The sequence below is a fragment of the Tenrec ecaudatus genome, chromosome 5 (genome assembly GCF_050624435.1).
Source record: "Tenrec ecaudatus isolate mTenEca1 chromosome 5, mTenEca1.hap1, whole genome shotgun sequence".
Taxonomy (NCBI): Eukaryota; Metazoa; Chordata; class Mammalia; order Afrosoricida; family Tenrecidae; genus Tenrec; species Tenrec ecaudatus.
The window spans coordinates 25,718,937-25,738,349 of record NC_134534.1 but is presented as its reverse complement, the minus strand read 5'-3'; the positions used below and the strand labels follow the sequence as shown (position 1 = coordinate 25,738,349).

At 36.8% G+C, this 19,413-nt stretch overlaps 1 protein-coding gene across 3 annotated transcripts in view; it reads right to left on the bottom strand.

The window, feature by feature from the left end:
- Positions 1-19,413, bottom strand: part of CSMD3 (CUB and Sushi multiple domains 3) — a 1,306,760-nt gene that overhangs the window by 1,097,454 nt on the left and 189,893 nt on the right. For all 3 annotated transcript variants that reach the window (XM_075550585.1, XM_075550586.1, XM_075550587.1), the window contains exon 3: positions 14,167-14,279. In XM_075550585.1, the coding sequence (XP_075406700.1) occupies positions 14,167-14,279 (113 nt within the window). The remainder of the gene's footprint in view (positions 1-14,166; positions 14,280-19,413) is intronic.

Here is a 19,413-nt window from a genome sequence, read left to right as displayed (position 1 = left end):
AGTCTAGACTGTCAATCAGGACAGTCTAGACAATGAGGCCTCTGTGTGGGCATGGCCTTGTCCTGAGGAATCTGGGAACTCCTGTATTTCTTCCTTGGAGGCAGCAGATACACGCTCTCTCTGCTAACTCCCTAGAAACTTTGCAGCTGACAAGGCACATGGAACTATGTTAGTGCCCTGAGCTAGAGAAGCCACGTGGAGAATCCTGCCAGTGCTGAAATGCTTACAACACCACTAGATCCACAAGACTTCCCACCCACTGGCCTGTGATTGTCTTGCATTCAACATCATTGCATGTGTTCCATGAGTCTGAAGAGGACTTTATAGACTGGTATCAGACATACGGGCTAATATGGGACTTATGGACTTGATCTGGGCTGGGCTGGGATGTGTTTTTAATGTTCAGCTGCTCTAATATGTAAACCTCTTTCTTATACATGCATGCGAATTTATCAATTTGTTTCTCTAGCCAAACTGGACTAACACAGGAACTTTCCAAAATTCTAGCATGTATATGCATCAACGAATGGCTTCAGTATAGCAAACAGAGAATATACTGACCGGCAAAAAAAAAAAAATCTTGGCTTCTTCATATCTGGTAAGGGACTAATCACTAAGAAGACTAAAGAATGTCAGCACACCAACAACACAACAAAGGAGGCAAAGAACTGAATTATAGAATGGAAGAATAGATGAACAGACACTGCACTAGAGAAAAAATTCAATTGGACAGCCACCACGTGAAGACGTGCTTCTGAGCATTAGTTATTAGATGAAAATCACTAGTAGTAAACTCTCAGGAATAGGCACACCCAGAAACAAGCGCTCTTTGATGGCTACCAGTGGTGGGAGAGGAAGCAAGGAAATCTCACTCATTAGAGAGTAGACAGTGCTTACCAGTGATGTCATATCATATTTCCTTTAGTGATTGACTTTACTTCATTCAGCATAATGCCTTTCAAGGTCATTCTTATTATGAGGAGATGGCAGATTATTCATTCTATTAAGTTTAGGTGCCATAGTTTGTTTTCCCAAACTATGAATAAACAATGAACAGAAAAGAGAAAAGACAGATGGGCCCTTGACTCAACGGCAGGAATGAGAGATCAAACAAACATAAACTTGGGCAAAGATCTAATAAATATGTCTCTATAAATTACAATTAAATCAGGGGGCTTTTTTTATCCCTTTGAACATTGAACAGTCTTAAATGAACAGTGAAATTTTAAAAATATTTCTGAGATTTTAAATTGCTTTCTGTCTGGCCTCATTTTTTAAACATACAATTAATTTAATCATATATGCTAATAAATTATGTTTGATTGTCTTCATTTTAAACCATAATTTTAGGGAGATTTAGTAATAATTCTCTGTTCTTATTTTTTATAAAATAATTCTAAATTATGTATATTTCATCACTTTATTATCCTTGAATTATCTGAGAGTTTTTAGTGCACATTGTGGAGACTTAAGTGGAAATAAAGAAAATATCTGTATATTTGATATAGTCCTTTAAGAAAGAGAATGAAACCTCTACTCATATTAAGAAACATTATAAAATCTCTAGACTAAAATGTAATGAAAAGATTCCTAAAAAACAGCTAATCAAACCACTAAATAATTCACTTTAAATTTTGTCAAGGTGTCATAGAGTATATAATTTTCAGAGACTAAGCGTAAATTCAAATAATCTGTGTCGACTGCTATCAGATCCTTCTATTCATGAGATTAATGCACCATTAATTTTAACAAAAATGTCCCATTAGCATAAAAATAAATCTGGCCTTAGGAAAGGCTATTACGGTAAATCCCACCAGGAATTTTAAGTGAAGATTTAGATCTTCCTTACAACATTGGAGAGTGGAGACCATCACTTGGCCAAACAGAGAGTGGCATAAATAAAGTTTTATATGTCTACAATGTTATCAACTTCAGCTATTTTTAAATTAAAGATGCAAAACAGGGAGTGGAAAGACTGAAAATTTTAATTATAAATACATAATATGGAATAGAATTATCCTGATGTAACTTTAAAAAAAAATTAGAACCACTACCATTTTAGTACATTCCAACTCATGGCAACATTACAGGTGAGTGCAGAAACAGCTTCTCAGAGGTTCTGAGACAGAAAACGTACCGGACGACAGGGCCTCATCTTTCTTCTGCAGAGCGCCCAGGTGTGCGAACTGCCAACCTTGCAGTTCGCTGAATGCTTAATGTCAGGGGACCTCAGGGTTCATATAAAATGATCCAACAAGAACATATTAATACTAATAAATATAGATGGAACAATTCTCACAAATTCATGATTGAGGGGCTATAGCCCACATTATAAAAAGTAGCTCCATCAAACATTTCTAAATATAAATGTTTGTTAAGAAGGAATAGCACTATTTTAAGATGATAGAATAAAAAAAACATGTAGGATATTATAGCTTATCAACAGCTTGAAAAACAACAATAAATGTGGGTTCTAAAATCACGCAAGTTTTACTTAGCTATTTTCTATCCAGCCGTGAGATCTTCATAACAGAGTGTTTACGTGGGGTTTTAAAATGTGAAGGCAAGTGGGTTTGGAGAAAAGTCAGAGGCTTCAAGTCCATTTGCACTGAAGCAATATAGTGATTTCATCTCCTTCAAGAGGAGACAGCAGGTTTTCTTCCTGTTTATTGTAACAAATTCCGAAGCCTTTCACCCTGACTTTCTTCCCCAAAATGCTGCCTGTAGCATGTGTGTGGGTGTCATCTGGACCGCTGTCAGCCTGTGGGAATTGAGGCTGTGGGAACCAGCCCAAATGTGGACACACTGGCTGTTGCTGACCTCAGTGATACAGCTGCAAGGAAATGAATTCTGCCAACAACCAGTCAGCCTGGGAGGCGACCTCGAGCTTCAGCTATAAATGAAAGCTTTGGCTAGGATCGTGATTGCAGCTTGTGAGACCTGAGCTAAGAACTAAGCTGAGCACTGTCCAGATGTCTGACAGAAATGTGAGATTATAAACTTGTGTTGCTTAAACCTCTAAATCGGTGGTAATTTGAGATACAATAGCATAGCAAATTACAGATAATTTGTTGCACAATAATATAGCCGATTACATGTGGAAAAGTATCATTTAGACATTTATTTAATTGAAACTTAATTGGAGGTAGTGGTGAGGGAATGGTAGAATCCCCCCCCCCCATCCACTTGGGAGACTCAGACTAGATTCTTAGCTAATGCATCGCCACCACAGCCTGTGGTGAGGGGAGGCCTGCTACTTGCTATGAAGTTGAAAAGGTTTCAGTGTTTTTTGCCAATCAAAAACAGTGCTATCAAGTCAAGTTCAAACATAGAGAACCCTACAGGACAGAGTAGAACTGTCCCTGTGAGCTTAGGGTAATACAAATCTTTCTGGAAATAGAAAGCCTCATCTTTCACCCACCCAGGGGCTGGTGGTTTTGAACTGCTGATGTAACATCCCAACACATAACCCACTATACCTAAGCATTCCTAGTGGAGTTTACAGACTAAGATAAAATAGCAGAAATGACCTGGCAATCTACTTCTGGAAATCAACAGACGAAAACCTTACAGAGCACAAGTCAGATTTTCAATTGATCACAGGTACTGGATAGAGATAGCAGTGTTGAGTTTGTTTGATTGTTTTGCTTTCTGCGGTACATAGGGTTAGCATGAGCCAGGGCCAACTTGTCATTAGTTAGTATATCAACAATAATTAAGCGCAATGGTATGTCTGGACCGCTGGTGGTAGAGTGGTTCCGCACTGGGCTGCTAAGTGCAAGCTGAGTAGTTCAAAATCAACAGTAGTGTCAAAGGAAAAAGACGGGTCTTCTACGCCTGCAGAGTCAGCTTCACAAACCCACAGGGGCTGCTCTACTCTGACCGATAGGGTCACAAAGTGTGTACTTCAATGATAGGAAAGTGAGTTTGAATGTCTTTGATGTTTGTTTGGCTGCTTTGTTTTGTTTTGCTTTTTGATGATCTGTCTTAAAGGAACGCCTCAGTGAACTCTGATGCTTAACTGGGTAGTGCATGACAGCACTCTCAGAGAGCCTCTTATCATAGATTATTTCATGCAACGTGAAATGAAGTCATCAAATAAAAAGATGGTGGAACAAAAAGCATAGATATGACTTCAAACGTGATATAGAATCAATTAAATTATTAAAAATTCAAGTAACGTGAAGATAAATAACTGAAATGGCCACAAAACTTTTATCTACATGAAAATACCATCACTGGGTTAATGATTAAATAACACATGAAAGAGTTGTGAACATTTGAATTTACTAAACTAATAAAGGTATCCAGTGTACCGACCTCAATGCACATGTCATTATATTAAAACAAGCGTCATGTGCAAACTGTACTATTAATTCATATTCATGTAGATCGGCTACTTTAATTCCCTTGCATTTCCCAACAACTTCTGTCTAGTTTAGCTGGATAATGCTTTGCAAGTTTCTTCCTTTTGCCTTAGGTACATACGCTATGATTAAGAATAAGTTTGAGTCTTTCCTGGCATCCACTTTGCTATTTTCTTTCTTTCCTGCCTTAATGGATCTTTTGCTTCGTTCATGAATGATGCCTTGATGTCAAACCACAGCTCATAAGATCTGTTGTTCGTGGTTAATGCAGTAAATCTGTTATTGAGATTCTCTTGAAATTCAGATGGGACATACTCAAGGTTATAGGTTGGCTCTCCTGGACTAGTTTTCATGTTCTTCAGATTCAACCTGAACTTAGATGGGAGCAATTGCTGGTCTGTTCCACCATGAGCCTCTGGTCCTGCTCTGTCGTCGTTAGAGCCACTGAGTCAGTTCCAAACCATAGCAACCATCTGCACCACAGAAGGAAACACTGCTACTATCGCGCCATCCTCACACGTGTTCCTGTGCCTGAGCCCGTTGTTGTAGCACTGTGTCCATCCATCTCCCTGAGAGCCTTCCTGGTTTCACCCCCTTCCACTTTACCAAATAAGATGCCTTTCTCCAGGGACCGGTCTCTCCTGACAACATGCCCAAAGAATGGAAGACAATCTCCGCATCTTGACCTCTACGAGAGCACTCTCCTTGTACCTCTTCCAAGACAGATCGGTTGGTCCATGGAGTAGCCCATGGCACTTTCTAGATTCTTCTTCAGCATCACAATTCCAATGCCTCGATTCTTCTTCGGTCTTCCTTATTCAATGTCCAATTTTGAGCTACATATTAGACAATGGAAAATACCAGTGCTTGGATTCGGTGCACCTTGGGCTAGTCCTCAAAGTACAGTCTTTGCTTTTCAATACTCTCAAAAGGTCTTGTTCACCACATTTACCTAATGCAATGTGTCGTTTGATCTCTTGACTACTGCTTCTAAGGGCATTCACTGTGATCAAGCAAGCCCACATCCTCACAACATCAGCCTTTTCTCTCTTTATCATGATGTCGCCCCTTGATACAGTGTGATGATTTTGGTCTTCTTAATATGGAGTCAAATCCACTCTGAAGGCGGCATTCCTAGATCTGAGTCAAAAAGTGCTTCAAATCTTCCTCCCTTTCAGGCAGCAAGGTATGTCATCTGTATATAACACATTATTCACCAACCTGATCCTGAATTCTTCTTATAATCCAGTTTCTCTGAAGATTTCCTAAGCATAGAGATTGAATAAGTATGATGAGATGAGGCAAACCTACCTCACACTTTCCCTGTTCTGACACCATGGGCCATTCCTTTGTTCTGTTCAAACAACTGCCTCTTGATTCATGAACAAGTGCCACACAGGACAGTGAAGTGTGCTGGAGTTCCTTTTCTTCTCAAGGTGACCCCATGGCTTGTCCGCACACAGTCTAGCACTGGAACATAAGGTGATCCCATGGCTTGTCCACACATAGTCTAGCACTGGAACAGCACAGTTGAATTCATTTGCAGGATTCATTTTAGCAGTTGATATTGAACTTATCCATCATCTCTTTCCACGGATGAAGTCCATTTGATTTCTCTGAATTTCATCTGGAGAAGTCAAAAGTATTTGCTCAGAAGTGGTTGGTTTTACAAAATCCCATCGTGTTATCGCTAGTTTTGTTTTTATCACCAAGACTATATTTTTCTGCTACTGTGCCTTCCTCTTTGTTTAAAACTTTTGTATTCCAATCACCAATAATTACCAATTTTTGATCATGGAAGTAGGCATCAAGAGATTACATAGCATATTCCATTGGGTGAATCTGCTTGACAGGACTTCTGTAAAGTGTTCAGAAGCCAGGTGTTTATTTTGAGGAATTAGGTGTGCCTGACCCTAGCCATGGTCCTTTCAATCGCCTCATACGGAGGTGAAAGTTGAACATTGAATAAGAACGACCGAGGAAGAAGTGATGGTTTTGAATTATGGTGCTTGTAGAGAATGTTCTTTCAAAGTCCATGGTACTTTCAATAAACAATTCTATCTTGGAAGAAGTATAGCCAGAAGACTACTTAGAGGTAAAGATGGTGAGACTTTGTCTTCTGTACTTTGAATATGTTGTCAGGTGAGGCTGGTCCCTGAAGAAGGATGTTATGCTTCATAAAGTATAGGGGCAGCAATGACGGGCCGCCCTTCGACGAGATGGATTGAATCTATGAGTTGGAACCTACTGGATGTCACCTGACAACATTGCTTTGCAAGGAATAAATTCATACCTTTCCATCTCTGACTAAATGAAAGTCATGCTTTGGTGGGACTTGTTTCTCATTCAATTCATTGAGATTTAATAGCAAAGATTTTGTTTGCATGAAACACTGACTTAAAGATATGTCTTTAATTAAAAGAGAGTACAAAAGAATATGATAGGTTGATTAGAATGATACACTACACAGTTAAAGTATAACTCTAATTAGAATATTGAATACCTTGTGTAAATTATGTTATATGTATTAGTAGAGCAGTAAAAAATAAGTCTTTTAATTATAATTGTATATTGCAGCAGTGAAAATAAGATTTAATCATATAACTATGTGTCCATGTAGAAAAATATTTTATCTCACACATAATGGATATTAATTGATTCAAAACTTATTTACTAATTACTGATTTTATAAAATTATGAGAGTTCCTTTGTTTACCACCAACAATTTTTAGGATGGTGGTATAATAAAGTGAATAATTATTTTTATAAAGAAATTTTCTGATCCCCCATGATATTTCTAGTGAATTAAAAAAATACTGTTAAATTTGTGTAACTTACCATATTTTGGTAAGGAGGTAAAATAAAGATAAATTTACAAATTAATTTCTAAAACAATGTTAGTCTACTTTTTTTAAAGCACTCATTGTCTACTAGTAATTATAATAATTTATCTCAATGAATATCCATCGAATAGCTGAAAAATATATTTGCTTATAATTAGAATCTCACATTGCTCACTGTCTCAGTGAAGCCTCATTTTGACTCTCATATCAAGATAATGAATTGTACCACATGCCAGATATGTCACACTTTGAAACATATATGAGGAATGAAAAGTCACTATGAAGTTAAATCAAATGCTAAGTTTAATCATTGATATTTCTGCTGAATGATATGAAGCCGATAGTGCCATCCGGTGTTTCTGTGTGATGCTCAGAGGCTAAGGAGGTCCTGCATCACTGACTTTAGCAATTTTCACTTTCAGCATGTCTTTTTATTTTTAAGGTATATAAGCAATTTTTAATTTTAAAAGTACTTCATTAATATTTAAGCCAATGATGCAATGATTTTAAGTTTTAAAAATATCTGCAGAGGAAACAAAAATAATTTTACACACCATTGGTGAATATTTCTGACATGTTCAAGATAAGTATCTGTATCCCAAGCACTAAGTTGTTAAATAAAGTCCACGTATGCCACATATTCATTGGCGTTTCAATTCTTTAAAAGTGGAAAATGTATTCCTATTTCATTATTAGCGATCTAGTTATTCATTTTATAATTTACCAGTTGAGTTAAATAAACATCCAGTAAGCCAAAACTGTGCTGAAATAGTGAAATAGGAGAAAATATTAACAAAATGATAAAACATGTTTTTTTAACAGATTTTTGACAATCATATGTCAGCAAAAAGGATATAATGGGGTGCATCTGAGCTCACAAAGAACGATCACAGAGCATTTAGCTCAATCTTAGTGTCCCCAAGAGCGCATCATAGAGATGATTAAAGACTGTGCAAAGTCTGGGAAGACAAGAATTAAATGGATCAGTGCAAAGCAAGACAAGATAGTCTGAGCACATGAGACAGAATGAGTGGAAATAGTCATTTAAATAGCATATTATATGTGGAAACACATGCTTTTATAATTACTTCTTAAATTAGACTAGCTGGAATCAAACTGCACACATATGTAGTTCTGAGACTGTGTATGCTGTGATATGTTGAAATATAAAAGATATTTAAAATATTACTAATTTCTAAGAACAGTCAAAAAGTGTTGATAACCCGCATAATGTGAGACTTTGTTGAGAATAAGTAAAAATTATTTAAATGTGAAATCTATAAACTCTTGTGGAAAAATCTAATTAGATGTTAATATTCAAATGAAAGGCTGACATATTATTATCTTGATTAGAATTCTTAATCTATCAAAATTTCGCAGTAAACTGGAGGGTGATTTTAGTATGATACATCTCCCCTGAGCAGAAGGTTTGGGGACCACAGTCTGACCTCTTGCTATAAAAGGAGGAAGAAGAATCCCAACCACACCTCCCAAGGGTGACTGTCACAAGCAGAGGTCAGATATGCCTCTGCCAGTCCACTTCCTCTATTTGTCTGTTGGTTTGATAACTTCCATTGCAGGCCACCCCGAACTCACAGACACTACTCATGAACATGAAAGTTTATTAGGGATCTAACAGGTTAACAAAATTGATGAAAACATCCAGGATATAGTTCTTTTTAGCATCTCTGCTTTGCCTGCTGGCAGACACATCTCTCTCTGGAGTTCAGCCTCTCAGCCCCAGGGCCCCTGGGCCTCTCTTCCCTGCTGTTAACAAAGCTCCCATTCATAGAAGCTCAGAGTTATTCTTTCAAATTCATGGGTCCAAAGAGCCAGGCTATACCTCAAAGTCTTGGCCTTGCTCTTGTGCTTTGTCTCATGGTCTGGCCCTGGGGTGGTGGCTTTTCCTATTGCTGGTCATTGGGTTACCTTCACCTGATTCTGAGATAGCTCACTTTTATACCCAGCAGAATGCAAAAGAGACAGCAATACTTATTTTAAGGAATTGGTTCATGCAATTGTGGGGTCAGGCAAGTACAAAATCAGTGGGTCAAAAGCAGTCTGGAATCTTTGGCAGCCTTGTTCCAAAATGTTTAGACCAGGCAGGTAAGAAACTCTAGCAGGATGTAGATGGCGAAGCTGCATGAAGCAATTCGATCTCTGTGTCTCTCATATTCCTTAGAGTTTCTTAATGGCTCTATTTACACAGTTTTCTAACTTCTGATATTTACTGGACTATTATATATTTATTTGAGGGTGGATATGTCAGCCACAGATCATGAAAATATTGTTTTCAAACATTTATAGTTAATGATTTTACACTTTACTAGAATGACTTTCCCACTTTCTAATTTGATGACAAATGCTAAGAGAAATAAATAATTAATAGAAATTGTTAAAAGATGCATAGCTTCTGAACCTACCTCAATGGCTTGGATTTAAAGGTTTGATCATCAGAATGAATTCATCATAATGCAAGCTTTTTTCAGAGAGAATATTAGTTGCATTGTAAACATTATATATGTGTGCAAGCAGATGCACACACACGCACTATCTTGTCCTTTAAATCTACATGTTCAGAGAGGAGGTAAATGCCTTTTTAATCACCATATTAACTACATGTACAGAATTCACCCTGTGTTTTGGATCATATTCTAGGCACACTGTACATAGTACTATTAATTCTTCACCACACTAAGAAGTAGGGAGAGTTATTACTGCAATTTTCCAAGCTAGAAATATGAGAAGTAGACGCATTGAGTAACTGTCCAAGGACATATATTTAGTAAGTCGTAGGAAAAGATGAAATAAATAAATCCATATCAGAGGCTACCCTTTATTCACTACACCACACTTGTATCAAACTGTAGATGTAAGGAAGTACTTCTCATCAGTATAGTTACTTGTAGTAACGGAGAAACATTTTTAACTAGTACAAATATCTTCATAAGTCTACTCACTCAACAAACAATTTTTAAAAACATCTCCCTTGTACAATGTTTACTAACCTTCTAGGGAGACCAAGAACGTAATATTTACTCTCTCATCAGTTATTTCAATGTAAATCTCTTATCACGATGCATATTCCAGGGCTCTACCTTAAAGTCTGACTCAAGATATGTAAGTAGACCAAGAACTGAACATTCTACCATATCTGCTCCAAATTGAATAACACTAAGATACATAACACATTTACTAATAAAATGCACAAACTCTAACACAAATACAAAGGATTATTTTAAGGATTAAGGCAATAGAATCAACTGAATATAGAAGGAGGGGAAGTGAATGGGATTGAAACCGTAGGATAAGGTTGAAAAGTTCATCCCAGTCGTTCAGCTTCACAGATCAGTGTGGTGGAAGGTGTAGGGTCCAAAGATATACATTATGGGAACCATGGAAGAACCATATGGACCTAAATTATAGTGCCTTTGAAATTCAAAGCTAAAATTTATGGAATTTGTGACATACCAGCTGGTATGAGAAGTGTTAATCCCCATGACAACATAATAAATGTTTGTACCTTCTCCTTCTCTACCATGTCCTATGTAGTTGCACATGATGCGGTCAGACGAATACTGCTCCAACCCCAAATAAACTAAAACCGAAACCAAACTCACTGCCAGTGAGTCGACCTGTACTTCCAGAAAGTGTACAAGACAAGGCGGAAACATCGCTGAGGGTGTTGGAGCTAGTAAGTCCTCCCTGGAGTAGAACACTCTTCTTTTCCCACGATGAAGCTGCGAGTTTCCAACTGGGAGCTTTTGGTTAGCAGCTCAAAGCTGAGCTACTAATCCACTAGGAATTCCTCCACACACAGTGTATCTGAATATTGCAATAGATCACACCACACACTAAAAGTGATCCTTCAGAAGTGATCAAGGGTAAGGACTTTAGGATAGGGAGTTGTTACTGTTAGGTGTGATGAAGTCAACTCCGACGCATTGCCACTGAAGGAAACACGGCCCCATCCTGCCTCATCCTCATAAATGTCCCTATGCTTGAGCCCACTGTTGAACTCTCTGCATCAGTCCATCACCATGAGAGTCTTCCTCTTTTGGGGGATAACAAAGTCAAACATTATAATACAATGTACAAAGAACTAGAGTTAGAAAAAGAAAGACAGAGACCTGCTCAGTATATTTTAAACTGAAAATACAGGGAGTGTAATCTTTCTTTTTCAATTTAATCAAATAAGCCTTTTAAAGAAGAGAGATTTCTCCAGCTGGAGCCAGAGAAGCATGAGGGGAAAAGGTAGAAGAGATGGGTCATAGAAAGGAAAGCTGGAGCTCTAGAAGGATTCAATATTCCCTTGTTGACACAGAGATGCTCAATTTTACAGGGAGAAAAAGAGGTCTTTGGTGGCTAAGCTCATTCCCAAGCTGATAGCCATCAAGAAATAAAGGGATGTCAGAAATAAATCCTACTAATGACCAGAGTAAGCTGTAAAGTCAACTGTTTCCAAGAACCTTCTTAGGAGAGGCTAGCCAGCCAATATTTCTATCTTAAAAATGGAAAACAAAAGGGAAATATCAACAGAATCCACCTGTACTCATTTCCTCTAGAACTGTGACAATATTTTTGCTGTGCTCAGCTCTCAGTGCCAGACCATGTGCTATGGCCCAGCACACATCCCTGGTGGCTTACCAGACAACCAGCTGATTTGTCAACTGCAGAGTCAGCAGTTCTAGCACACACGTTGCTCTATTGGGAAAAGATGAAGCTTTCAATTCCTGAAGGAGTTGGTCTTGGGCATCAGCAGGGGCAGTTCTACTCTGTCCAATGGGAGTGGTTGTAGGGGAATAGACTCCATGGTAGTCAAAACAGGTGTCACCAATCAAAACCCGAAGATGTTCTGCAGAATGATGCCCATGACTTAAGAATTAGATAAACACTTAAAGTACATTTAAGCCTGGATATTCCAAATATAGATTTTAAATGCCATGACAATTATAGGCAGCCATTTATCTGGAAGCAGAAAAGACAGTCAGAAATTTAATGCCTGATATATAGTGGAAAAACCAGAAATATTGACAATATCTGAACGTATGCTTCATGACATCCGGTAATCAAGTCCCCAAATATGCCAGTATCATAATTCACCTTATGGTTTCAGCATTTTCATTCTTTTTAGTATTTACTCAAAGAATAAATGTGCCCAAATTTGTGAGAGGCACAGTGGCATGCATACTTTAATTAATGGAGTGCCGGTTCCCGAGTAAAGAGCCCCGAGTAGTATCCTCCGCACTTCACTCCCATGGGTCAAGCACCAGCCAACGACCACTAAGGACATTCCACTGAGCGATGACAGCCACGAAGATTTTGTACTTTTCTTCCTCTTTCCAATTGTTTCCTATCATATAGCTAACAGAAATCCTACCCAGGTACACCCATCACACCTGATGCCTCACCCACTGGGTGAGTGCCACAACGTCTTTCAGCAACACTGAATACATGACAGATGGGTGCCAACACCTATCCAGTTGCGCTCAGCTGTTCCACAGGACCTGTGCATAGAGAATCAGGCACACACCTACCCATTAGCAAATCTTCCAGGAGACAGGTGGGGAGCACGCAATGCTACGTAACTAGTAACCGGAGAAGCACCCACCCCATCTGTCCAAATATATCAAAACAAAGTAAAATATACAAACAGAGCAACCAACACATATATCCAATATCAAAGTCTCAGAGGTGATAAAGAACTTCATACTACATGAACAAAAAAAATCCCCAAACAACAAGAGGGCCCAAGGAAGTGACCCAAATGCATAACCGGAAAATCTCCCAGAGGAAGAAATTGTAATGAAACTAATTAACTAGCAGACCAGAACTTTATATTTAGGTCTCACCACAAATTACAAAAGCATGCCAGGAAAACAAAGAAAATAAAACAAAACAAGAAGAACACAGATAGACCTTTAAATAAGTCAGGAAAATAATACAAGGCCAAATTATAGTTTTAATAATCATGTGCTTTAGAAATTTCCCTCCTCTGCTAATGCTATTTGATTATCCCTTATGACTAAAATAGGCTTGGTGTGATTTGTGATGGTAGAATTGTTCTGAGGGGATAAGTTGAAATCTGATATAAGAACCCTACACATAAGAGAAGAATTTTTCCAACTGTGAAGACATCTTATTGTTCGATTTCTTTGATTTTTTTCCAAAAAAAAATCACAATCTCTATCTGAAATCCTTAGGAAAAATTTTTTTAAGTTTTCAGATTTTAATAAGGTGGAACATGTGGACTTTTTATATAGTAATTCTCCCCTAAAGAGCTAGGACATCGTTCATCAATGAAAACAATATTTTCCTACAGAAGCATATGAGAAAGACATTCAGTAGAATAACGAAAGATTAAAAATGACCTCTCACCCATGAAAGTCAAGTTTTCATGGTAATGAATCTGTACCAAAATTCCAGGATTGGGGGAGGGGGGACCTTTGCAGTTAAGATTGCAGATACGTGTTACTGAAAAGGCTGGATTTACAAATTGAACATGTCAACACTTATGTTTTTCTGTACTTGCTTAGTTCTACAGAGACATCAGGTCCCCAGTTTCATTTTCTGGGAGGGCAATAAAGTAGCAAAAAGGCAAGTATGCAATTGATGATTCCTCAATCACAAATCAGATCTACTCTCTTCTCATTTTCACATTCAATTCTCTTTTGTCAATCCCTAATGTTATAGTGCTTACATGATCTCATCTCATAATGGCATTTAAGAAAAAAATTTCGCAGTGTCTTGGCACATTGAGTAGAAACATAAAAGCCTACAGACTCTATAATTTAATCTACGTTAATGGTTACAGAGAAGATGACTCTCGGGAGGACAGGCTATAATACCACCGGCTTCATCTCCTTTCAGTGAGGTTATTCTTCATTGTCACACTTGGAGAAGCTAGATTTGTCATTTCCTTGGGCAGTATTTTTCTTTATATGACCTTCACTTACCTTCATAATATACTTTAAACCCATGAGCACTAACTGCAAAATCACTGGTCAAACGTAGTGAGAACACAGATTTGGTACTTGTCACTGGTGGTGGCAGATGGAATCCTGTTAACCTGAAAACATAAAGGGAATTCATTGTTAGCGTTCTGGGCAGTGCACCGAACAGCTGCAGGAGTATTAAAGGCCATCTTATGAAGGCGACTGGCATTTGTGTAAATGCCTCTATTTTTTTTGTTATTTTGATTTGAATTTACTTGTCAAAAGCAGTTCTTTATAAAATTTACATGCCTTACACAGTTAATAGATTTGCACATAATCATGCTCATTTATGCAAAATCCTGTCTCCGGAGAACTTCCAGTGTCCTCCATAGGAGCAAGGATGGCAACACCGCAGCTCACACACCTTAGACGTGATACCAGGGGACCAGTCCCTGGAAAAGGACCTCATGTTGGTGAAGGAGAGGGTCACTGAGCAGGCAGACCCTGGACAAGATGGATAGGCACAGTGGGTGCAACAACAGGCTGAGCTTGCAGTGAGCAGCCCCATCGGGACCACCGAGGTGCCTCTTTTCAAATGAAAGGTGATTATATTTTTTATATTCCTAAATTTTTATTAATTAAATCATTGAAAATTAACTTGTGCTGGTAGTTCATAAACAAAAATTTCCCTGAGTTTTGGCCCATACTATTTGTTGATTTTTGCTCATGGTTTTACTTATAGATCAATCCTTGAAATATATGAGATGCTTTAGCATTAGCACAATTTCAAACCCAAAATGTAAAGTTTAAAAAGATTCTTGCAATTCAATTTTTTAAGCTGATAATACAAGATTTTTAAATTTTCCAAAAATTTCCCTTTTGACAGAAATTTGCCCAGCCTGTCATTATACTGCATTCTCATTAATAAGTAAGCGATATTATTTAAGATGAAAATATAATAGTTTCTTTATGTTTACTATTTTTGTCAAACATTTGATATATAGGGAATGTACATATTGAAATTAACACATGCTTTCTCTGGTATTAACAGGAGTTTTAGGCTCTTTTTGTTTCCGTTTCCCCTTACATTCTTAAAAATATCCAAGAATCCTATCATTTAATTTATTAGAAAGTAAAACAAAATATTAAATGTCTATTCATTATTTTATTGTAAAATAACCAGAATAAAGTCAATTCATGTTTATATAAATAGCATATTTCAGACAACATTAATTATGACCCCTCTAAAGAAAAGGAGGAAAATGCATTGAATTGCATTTCTGCAAATCTCCTTCCTGTCTGGATTAAATGTACAAATCATGCTTCCTAGCAGCTAGATTCACATATTGGTTTCTACATTTAATATTTTGCAAAATTCTGTTTTAGTTAATGAGTTTGACGGAAGCTTGATCTCACTTAATTTTTTAGTTGAAATGGGTGGAGTAGTTTAAAAATTTTGGTAGATAAAAGTGGATACTGTTCTTAGATGATAAACAGTCTATTGGCAAGTTAAGTGGAACATGGGAATAAAATCATATCAATGAATGGTTTGTACTGTCAGATCTTTTAGCTCATTTCACCCTGGGATGGATCTTTTTAACATTTTTTTTGAAAAACACTTTTATTGGCACCTTGTCCACATTTCATACAATTCAAAGAGTTATACAATCTTTACCACAATCAATTTTAGAACATTTCCTTTTTCTCCTTAACCATTGCTATTCATGTAACATTTTCCTATTTTATCAAAAAATATACCCCCACAATTCACCCATTCAATCACTGTCCATGTGCAATCCAGTGTCCTTGACTATACTTTGTGTGGTCAACCATTACTGGTAAGCCTCTCTGAATCGTTCCACCACCATGAAAATGAACTGAATGACCGCTGAGCGAGCACTCTTCCTGATTCCCCAGGGTAACCACAGGCCACAGGGAATTTCTTTGTTCTTTCTACATTTTCAGTAATTTTCTTGAGATAACAGTCACATCTTATACACTTCCACAGTCCCACTGTTTCTCAAAAGAGTGGTATGAACATCATCACAATCAGTCTAGAACACCCTCCCCAATCACAAATCCACTGATGACTCCCCAATTCCCCTGGCCTCCCTCCAAATTGTTTAAGCATTATGCATTAATAATTTGAAAATGTCCCACTGAGTTACATAGATTTCCCAAATGTTGGCATCTTTCATTGTCCATACTGAAAATTACATAATAGTTTTGCTACCACGGTTCAGCTCAGAAATAAAGAAATTGTCAAGCTTACCACAATGGAGTCAAGTTTTTAAAAATAATCATTTATCTTTGAAAGCTCATTATATAATTGAAAACAAACCTTGCCAGTTGTCTTCTTTGAATTGGCAAAGCCACACATGTATTAGCTCAACTTTACCTTCTCATAAAAGCTATCACATTTTGTATGCACCAGATATGTTCTTTGCATGTTTTCAATTTCATGAGAATATTAAAAGTAGAGAAAATATATATGTACATATACTGGAACTGGTAGAATATATATTAAAAGAGTATATACATACACACTCTCTACAAGTTACTTTGGTCTTCCAATATTATTGTGTTCTATGGTTTTCTTATAGTTATGCCAACTTACAGATATATTTCAGGACTATATTATTAGGTGCATGGAAGTTTTATATGATTATGCATATTTACATGATTATATCTTCCTGGTAGAATGAACTTTTTGTAAGATGACACTCTAGTTCTACAGTGATTCCATTTTAAATCTTATCTGACAGTAATATGTCTAAAATTTGATTTATTAGCTTTGGGCTGATAGCCTTTTTATTTTCATCTTTTTAATATACTTTATTAGCATTTCAAATGTACTACTTAAAACTTATTCAGATATATTTAAAAATCTCATATTTCTTTTTAACTTGTGTTTTAAATGATATTATCAAAAATAGTAGAGATGATTCATTGTGAATCATCTTTTCTTTTAAGAAAAGCTTGTTTCTGCAGATATTTTAAAATAATAAGCATGTAGTGGCATGTTGTAAAATGGTATCTTTAACTATTTTTACCCTTTATTCCAATAAATGAGAGAAGGAAAGATACATCTCTAAAATTAATTCAATGTAACAGTTGTTTCCATAAGTGGATTTGTATGAACTCATACTCACTTGTTTTATTCACTCTCATAGAGCAGTGCACTGAAAAATAATCTCTTACAAATATAAATGTCATTAACTTCTAATTTCCATAAAATTTCTATGAAATTTCATATTTATGTATACTCTTTTTCTTAAGGATGCTGTCTTCCTTTATTGGACCACGATCTTCATGAATCCAGAAATGTGTCTTTGTTTCACACTCCTCAGTGCTTGCATTCCATGCAAGTGATAGCGTATTAGTGGGTCTCTAAATGTCTGCTCATGAACTTGAGGGGATTGGGAATATGAATACTTTCACAATACTTTTTTCCATCAGTCTTCTCAAGAATCACATATAACAATATTCTCAAGGTTTACACAAATGTAAAGGAACTCCAATGTAATAAAAGATATGAACTATGAAGAGATTCATTTAGAAAAAATAATTTCTTCATTAATAACTTCATAATTTAAACGGGTATCATAGACTTATGCACATGTTGTTGAAATATCTTTCAGCTATTTTATAGTAAATCTTATTTCCAGTTAAAGCAAATAATATTTTCATTTAAAATACATTATGAATTCATAATTCTTAAATCATGTGTTTAATTAAAACCTAACAAGTTTTGTAGATAATTTACAAGCTTTCTAAGAATAATTTATATATATTCTCATATTTATTAAATTGAGTGATATGTAAATATATTTATATTTGTAATCAGATTATATTACCAATGAAAATTTTTCATATTTAAATGTTATAAACTGCATAATTCATTATACCATATGTTCCTCTGAAGAGAGTGCTAAAATCTGTCTTGAAGATGAAGAAACTACATCTCAGAAATGATCAGTAATTTCTTTACGTTTTTACAGATGGTAGACACTACAAGCCCATGTATCTTGTGACTTTTGACTCCTCTCCATTTACTTTCCATTTCGACTTCCCTTTCTCTATGAGAGAAGGCTGTACAACCGATTCCTATGTTTGTTTTCCCACAGGGTTGTTTAATAAATATTTGGACTAGACAAGAATATAAATTAACCCAAAAGTTGTTTTGACTAGTTATAACTAATTAACTGTGCCAAGTTATAAAAAAACGTTGAATGGAAGCTTTAACTGACTCCCTGTTAATACCTGTGGAAGCTGCATAATCTGGTGTCAATTAGGGAGAAGTAAGAGTAAAGGGGTGGGGTATGACCTGTCAATCAAAATATAACCAATGAGGTCTCTGTGTGGGCATGGCCTTCTCCTGAGAATTCTGGGAACTCCTGAATTTCCTTCTTGGTGGTGGGAGACACCTCTGTCTCTACACTGACCCCCTGAGAGATGCTCTACTGAGAAGACACATGGCCCTACGCTGATAGACCCCGTGTCCTGGGAACCTGGGAAGCCACATGGAGACCTCTGCCAGCACTGAAATGCTTGCAATACTCACTCCCTGGGAGACATTTCTGAGGAGATTTGGGTCCTTAAATAAGTTTAGAACATAGGAGCCACGTGAAGCTACACTTAGGCAGAGTTTCGAGGCTGAAGGAGCCACATGGAGATTCCTGCCAGCACTACGATACTTCTAGAACCACTGGATCCAGAAGACTTCGCCTGTGATTGGCCTGCATTCAGCATCATTGCATGTGTTTGTGAGTCTGAAGATGACTTTATGGAGACATGTGGGCTTATATTGGACTGCGCTGGGATATTTTCTCAATACTCAATTGTTTTTGTATATAAGTCTCTTTCTTATATACATATGAGTCTCCCTGGGTCTGTTTCTCTTGTCTACCCGGACTAACACAATACCTTTAGAGCCAAACCAACAACGGTTATCAATGACTAAACAAGTGAATATGTACATCAGGGAAGAGCACTCCAATTTTGTACTGAAAATACTCTTCAGATAGTTTTAATAAAAGTAAATTTGAGAATTGACCCATAAAATTGAAAATACATTTACTTTTACAATTAGTTTATGTCATAACAACAATCATCATTTGTCTGACCCTATATTTGGTTTATCATTATTCCCACAAACACACATCAAATGGCACTCTTTCCTTTAAATGAATTTAACTTTATTAGAAATCCTCAGCATTGCGCCTGCTTTTCACAGCTCACTGGTATGGGCTTAATATTTCATCATGT